This window comes from Phaenicophaeus curvirostris, chromosome 3, assembly GCF_032191515.1.
Source record: "Phaenicophaeus curvirostris isolate KB17595 chromosome 3, BPBGC_Pcur_1.0, whole genome shotgun sequence".
NCBI lineage: Eukaryota > Metazoa > Chordata > Aves > Cuculiformes > Cuculidae > Phaenicophaeus > Phaenicophaeus curvirostris.
Genome location: NC_091394.1, coordinates 68800905 through 68808133, shown reverse-complemented (window position 1 = coordinate 68808133; position 7229 = coordinate 68800905). Strand labels below are relative to the sequence as shown.

The following is a 7229-nucleotide window of genomic DNA, read 5'->3' as shown; positions in this document are numbered from 1 at the left end:
TTCGAGGCGCGGTCTCACCAGTGCCGAGTACAGAGGGAGAATAACCTCCCTGGACCTGCTGGTCACACCATTTCTGATACAAGCCAAGATGCCATTGGCCTTCTTGGCCACCTGGGCACACTGCTGTCTCATATTCAGTCGGCTGTCAACCAACACCCCCAGGTCCCTCTCCTCCAGGCAGCTTTCTAGACAGACTTCCCCTAGTCTGTAGCTCTGCATAGGGTTGTTGTGCCCCAGGTGCAGGACCCGGCATTTGGCCTTGTTAAACCTCATGCCATTGGTCTCAGCCCATTGGTCCAGCCTGTTCCGATCCCTCTGCAGAGCCTCCCTACCCTCCAGCAGATCAACACTTCCACCCAGCTTAGTGTCGTCCACAAACTCTGCTCCCTTTGCAGAGCCTCCCAACACTAAGGAATGAACCCAAAAACCAGGAGCCCTCAAACCAAGATCCTGGATCTTAAATTGAAATATAAGCTTGACATTTTTACTGGGTCTTAAAGCAATATACAAACTTTGAAGGCTTGGCAACATTAAAGCTCATACATCCAGATTCAAAGATTGATTGCTGTTTGGCTTCTCTGGCAGATTTACTTCTGGTAATTTTGCCAGATAGACGAGGAATTTAGGCAAGGAAATTCAGCTACCATAACAAGTTGCAGTACTCCTGTCATTCTGTGATACAGAGCTCATTGCACACAGAGCTGAACTTCCAGCCTTGTGCCTGAATCTTCTTCTACTTCTTTTTGACTGCAGGCCAAGCCTTCCAGGGACATAACTTGCCTCTGAAATAAAACAGGCTGCGTAGGTCAGAAACAGACTGTTGCAGATCTGGATATTTGGTCCTTCTTTCAAAAAAACCCAAATAAATGATGTCACTTTCATGACTTTAAATCAGAAAACTAATCCCAGAGGTAATTCTTGATCATCTGTCCAGTTCTAAATGGGGTCCAATCCAATTTTATATCCTGGCCTGCAGCTCAGCAACTTCCTTAGTGGTTTTCTATTTTTCAATAAATCCTGTAAATGAATCCATTTTACCCTGAAAATCAGTGTGTTAACAGCCAGAATCTTGCTGCAGCTATTCACATATGTACCCAGAATTACATTATTCACTTTTCTTTCCCAAAATTCCACTTTTTCCCCTGATATTGAGTCAGGATTAAGGGGTCCATGTGCACATGTGTATAGCTAGTTCTTTTTTTTAATAGACTCAGTGCTAGAGGTCACAATTATAGGCTCGGTTTAAATGGTAATCATTAAATCCAGTCAGTCTAAGCACTGGAAAACACATAGCAGGGATTAGTCCTGTATCAGCAGAGACAGGGGCTTGGTTTATTAATAGGTCTTAAATTTAAGTCTCATTTCCGTGATTTTATGTCTACCTTAGTTTTTCAACTCACATGGGGATGTATCAGAGAAGTAATGGAGCGAGAGAAGAGACAAGCCCTTTTTCAGTTCACAGAACCCCAATTCTTTATTAATCACAGCTTGCTCACAATGACATACAGGAAAATAGCACTAATGAAGAGTAGAATATGCAGGCAGCAACCTCCAGGGGGGCAGGGACAACTTCAAAACTGCAGCTATTTTGGGGATGATGTGTTTGGTTTGGTAATAGTGTACTTGGCACAAGCACCCTGTCTAGTCATTCTCCTGCTTCAGCCCTCTTAGTTCTAGATGTCTGTCACTAGGTAGGGTTGGATAACACTGAAGAGTAAAAGTCATGATGAATGGAAGTCAGCAGTGTCAAAATAAAAAAAAGGTACCAACTGGCCCATGGGTTCCAGGTGAAATATTTGGTAGCCTCTTGTACTGTTACACATGTAATGTGGTAGCATCAGATAAGTATCATAGATCATGGCACCTACAGATAAAGCCACTTGATGTTATCTATTAGTTGCTCCATCGATAATTTTTTTAAGTGGTGAATTAAGCTTACTTTACAATTAGCATTTGTATGGCTGTTTGGCATCACCAGGTATTTGTCATAGCTTGATGGTTACAATCTGCCTCTTAAATTTGCTTCAAACTGGTCCCACTTGCTTTCATTCTACTGCACAGCTGTATTTGTTGCCTCACCTCAAAAAGCGAAAGCAACAACTACTGCATGTGGTGATTTAACCTCTGTTATATAACACACTACAGAGTCCTGTAGCGTAAGTTGCATTTGAAGAAACTACATTTTAAGAGCCTTTTGTTTTGGACGGCTGAACGTGAAATCACATACCTGTGATCTAGTCACTGTTTCAACAAAGCTTATTGATGGCAAAGCATTCTAGGTTATTAGGCAATGGCTGGTCTCTAGCACCATAGAACTACTACTGACCTCGTGGTGGGTTGGAATGAAAGTCGCAGGGAATGGAATTAGACGTGAGGTGCTTCAAATGAACAGACCCAGCAAATTCAGTCGAGTGGAAATAGACAACATCAGAAGCCTGTTACAGGACATGTAAGATTATGAAATAACTTGCATAATGCAATACTTGTATTTTTTAACAAAAATGTAAGTATTTACAAAATAAGATCCAAGTTTTTTAAACATCAAGCAAATCATTCTGCAAAGAGACCACATTGGTTTTGTTTTTACTTTTGTTTCTTTTTTAAAGTTTTTTATTGAGTTCTTGTTTTTTTTTTAAACCATGTCATACATTTCCCATATTGATATCGCATGATCCATAATAATATAGGCAGGGGGAGTTTATTAATGGTGGGGATGGGTCACATCCACCATTGCTGTTTTCAGCCAGACAGTTCCACCTGGAGCTCCTTGTTTCTACGGACCTCTGCAGCATGCCTCTCCTGGAAAACATCAAGAAGGGAAAAATCAATCCTCTTTCTCGTTCCAGGGACCCTCCTGATGACAATGTGTTTATGTTGTGCATTTGATGCTTGTGCAAAACTTTTTTCGCAACAAAACCATCTTCAAAGGATGCAATGTAGGAGAGAGGTCATTCACCAGACCAGCTTGGGGCATGTTTGATGCTTACATTCTACTTATGCTTTCAGGCTCAGTCTTTTATCTGATATGGCCTTATAATCCTCAGCACCTCACAGAGCTTCCTTTGCCCTTCAAATTCCTAGATGTTAGACTAAGTATAGGGAAGGATGAGTGGGCTTGAATTAATTGCTTGCACACTGTGTGCAGAAGAAGTGTTAGTTATTGTGTTATCTGTAGCATTTAGGCACCATAAATAAAGCTCCAAGAATTTAATTCCACCAAGATGGGTAAATCTGGACATCTTGAACATCCCCTTAGACTGAACGATGAAGCTAGGTGTCCTCTCTCTTCTTTCTCTGGCTGTGACGGAGAGGGGACACAGTTACCAAAACTCAGTGCTAAACCCTTCTGTTCACTTTCAGCCATGCTGCCTTCCCTTTTACAAAAGCAGTAATAATTAATTAAGACTTATTTGAGCTACTGTATAGTCATATACTTCTTTGGAAATGGGCCTGCGGTCAGGAACAACAGTTGCCAAATGAATTTAGGAATGTTCAACTTGGGATGTTTATAAAACTGCTAATTTTGGCAGCTTCTGGGTTTTAAGGTTTTTGTTTGGTGCCTCTCTCCTGTCAATTGTCAAACTACCAGACTTCTCTTGCATTTGATCGCTGAAAAAAACCCCAGGCAAACAAATGACAAGCACAAGGCAAATACAGAAGCAAATATCCATTCCTTGCTGCTTTCAATTTAAGACACTCCCTAGGTATCTCCATGTATTAGAGGGCATTTTATGCTCAGCAACTCAATTAAGTCATCAGTAATCTTTTTATTGTCCAAACTGGACTATGGATCACAGGACAAGACAGCTCATTGCATCAACCGACTGTGTAAATTGCAGTTTCTTATAAGATCTATAATTCTGAATGCTGGACTTTAAATGGTACTTGTGCTTGCTCCTGTTAATTGCAGCATGCAGGAATTATTTTGATTGCAGGAATTTCTAGGCACCAAACATCAGGGTGTCCACAGTTCTGTATAACTTTTGAAAATTTGGACCCGGATATCTTTTTCTTTTCTGGTATATTCAGGGTTCACTCTAGTATTGGCAAAACTCCATCGTCATGCAATTTTTCATTACTGGTCTGTACAAGTGCTCCTAAATGTGTTATCTTTGTTCAGAAGCCTTCTTTGGATTTTGTGCACATATGACATCATATTGCTGTGGAAATGGCACTTAACAGTCTGTTAACGTAAACCCAGGACAGAGAGATGCTTCAGCTGTCTTTTTTATTTCCTTTTGGGTCTCAAAGATGGCTAATAACCCTTTTCCTTTGTTTTCATAAGCTCTGGGATATGTGCCTGCAAACTAATCTAATGCAAAAATATTAAGCAATCTGGGTACAGTTCTTAAGCTTAAGAATTATCCCATTTGCGTAGTCACTTGTAACATCACCCTCTGATTTCTTTTGTCTCCATCAAAGTAGAGGTGCTTATGGGAAAGGCCCCACTGACAACCACTGAGAGCTATTTGCTTTTTGTTAATTTACTAACATTATAGAAAGTTCATCATTGAGAACAGGAAGAGAACATTCAAGCAGAATTAATTAATTTTTTCTTAACACTTCTAAATCTTTTTTTGTATGTTCCTTCTCTTGTTGTTTTGAAGACAGGCACACTTGATCCTTCTTGGTGCAGTTAATGATTTAGCTGTTTCTTTTGGCTGTACCAAAGATCTCCAAAAGAAAATTTTACTCTCTTTTTGTTGCAAGAGTTGTGGAAGAACTGGCCCCTTTTGATGTATAAGAAACATTTTTTAAAGTTATTTTTTCATCTTTCTCTTCTGAGAAACTATGAACTGCAGACACAGGACAACTGTTTGATTTAATCAATGACTTTTCTTGAAAGCTGAAATCTAAACACCAGTGACCTCTCATTTGTTCACTGCATTTCTTAAAAGCTAGGAAATCAACCTTTCTCTGGAGAGGGTCCAGCAAAGGGCCATGAAGATTAAGGTACTAGAGTGTATCTCAGTTTCTCCTATGAGGAAAGGCTGAGAGAGCTGGAACTGTTTAGCCTGGTGAAGAGAAGCTTCAGGAGGCCCTCATTAATGTGCATAAATTCCTGAATGGAGGGTACAAAAAGCCAGCCTCTTTTCAGTGGTGCCCAGTGACAGGACCAGAGGCCATGGGCACAAACTGAAACACAGAAGGATACCTCTAAACATTAGAGAACACTTTTTTTCACTGTGAGGATGACTGAGCACTGACAGAGGTTGCCCAGGGAGGTTGTGGAGTCTCCTTCCTTAAAGCTATTCAAAAGCCACCTGAGCACAGTCTTGGGCAGACAGTGCTGGGTGGCCCTTCTTGAGCAGAGGGGTTAGACCAGACAACCTCTAGAGGCCTCTTCCATCCTCAGCCATGCTGTGATCGTGTGATTATAGAAGTTCAGTCTCTTTCAAAAGCGAGTGGTTATTTAGAAAGGTAGGGGCTCTGACTTAAAAATTGCTCAACTGTAGCAACTGAGGTGAGAGCTACCCACAACATTTCTTCAAGACAGTGTTTAGATTTTCCTCTCTAGTCTAGGGTGAGGAGTGATGGTGTGGTTACCTTTTCTTGGAGACGTTCAATAAGAGCAGCTAAATTAGCTTCACGGTTTTCTTTGATCTGTTCCATTTTCAGTATCAGCTTTTCCTCTGCCATTTTGCTGAAGTTGTTATTCTCCTCCAAAGCCTTTTGGAGCACTTCTCGCTCATGTTCTCTCTTCTCCGCCAGATGTTTCAGCACCTGGGCCTCCTGGGACTGGAAACAGAAAGACATGTGGCTGAAATAAAACATTCACATGGAGGAAAAAATACAAACCATAGGGTAACAGTTCACTGATTTGGGAAACTGCGTTAAAGTTGTTGCTTTGTTGTTACATGCACTGTTTGGAAAGGTCATTTCTGTTTATAAACCAGATTAGCTTCAATAACAAGGGCTTAGAGGCACTGACTAAATGCGGGGTACACGCCTTAGGCAGCAGTAGAGAAGTGTCTGAAGCTCTTCTGTTAAGAAGAACACATGCTGTCATGTGTTACTGACCTGGGTTGCTGGGGTTACTGCAGTGGTTGCTCAACCTCTGACAGCTGCAGTCTTTTAACTATTAGCATTTCAGTTGTAGAGATATGGGATTAGGGGCTGAAAGTAGGTACAGTGCTAAAAAGGAGGCTGCCAACAAAGGAGCAGTGCATTTTTCCCCTAGCTTAGACTATCTGTTAATGTGTTTTATTATCTGTTTTAAGCTAAAAATTCAAATTTTGCAAGGAGGATGAAAACTGAATTAAGCAGACGCAGCCTATGCACAATACTGTATTCTTCTTCTTCATAAACTCATTGTTCAGAACATAAGCTTTGTTATTTATTTTAAATCAAATTACTAACATGAAACCACTAATCCTAGGAGAGAAGCCAAAGAACTTACAGCACTGGGCCCATCCTCCAGGCAATTCTAGTCAAAGAGACAGTATGTTTCAGATGGGTTATTTGGAAATGATAAACAACCTTGTATGCTTTTGGATAAAATAAATTAGAGAAAGCACAAGAAGCAAAGAGAATTCAGGGAATGAAATATGGCTATGGGAAGAGAAGTGTGTGTTTCAGTGCAGATCACAATGCCCAGTTGCCATCATTATCCATAAAAATGAATTAGATTTAGAACTAAATTAAGGGCTTTAACCAATACTTACAATTAGCGGTAATGAATCCTATTAAACTCTACCATGTGGCTTTAAATGGAGTGAAAAAGGCTGCAATACTTTTATATGAGCGAGATCCAGCTAGGGGGAGGTAAGATACACATAAAGCCAAATGCACTGACGAGGCAAATTAAGCAGATTCTAGAAAAGTCTGCAAAACCCAGGCAGAACATCTTGCAGTAAAACACTTGACTAAAACACATCTGTCTTTGCAAGGCTGTAATGGCTTGCTTGAGATCAGAGGAAAAAGCTACTTTCATCCATCTTGGCCACTTATTGTATTTTCTTTCACCTCTGGCCTGGTTGCTGTCAAGGGCTTATTTCTCCAACTCTCATCCCTGGAGCACTTGTCGATGGGAATGGACTAGTGAAATGGTTGGTACGTTACAAAAGCTCTTCCTTGCTTTTACCGCCATTATAGCATACACTGAACAGACAGAAACACAGCAAACATTTAGAAGGTCTTTAACTCAGAGAAAATAACTGTTGTGCAGGCCAAAAGATGTTGCAAAGGGGAACAAAAAGACCCCAGACAGGTGCAGCCAAAAGCAGAGG

At 40.8% G+C, this 7229-nt stretch overlaps 1 protein-coding gene across 1 annotated transcript in view; it reads right to left on the bottom strand.

The window, feature by feature from the left end:
- Nucleotides 1–674: 674 nt before the first annotated feature.
- The window catches only part of STMN2 (stathmin 2), a 40218-nt gene continuing 33663 nt past the window's right edge, over nucleotides 675–7229 (bottom strand). Inside the window, exons 4-5 of the mRNA XM_069854274.1 lie at nucleotides 5548–5739; nucleotides 675–2799 (exon numbers count right to left, since the gene is read on the bottom strand). Coding sequence (XP_069710375.1) covers nucleotides 2740–2799; nucleotides 5548–5739 — 252 coding nt within the window. The 3' untranslated portion in view covers nucleotides 675–2739. The remainder of the gene's footprint in view (nucleotides 2800–5547; nucleotides 5740–7229) is intronic.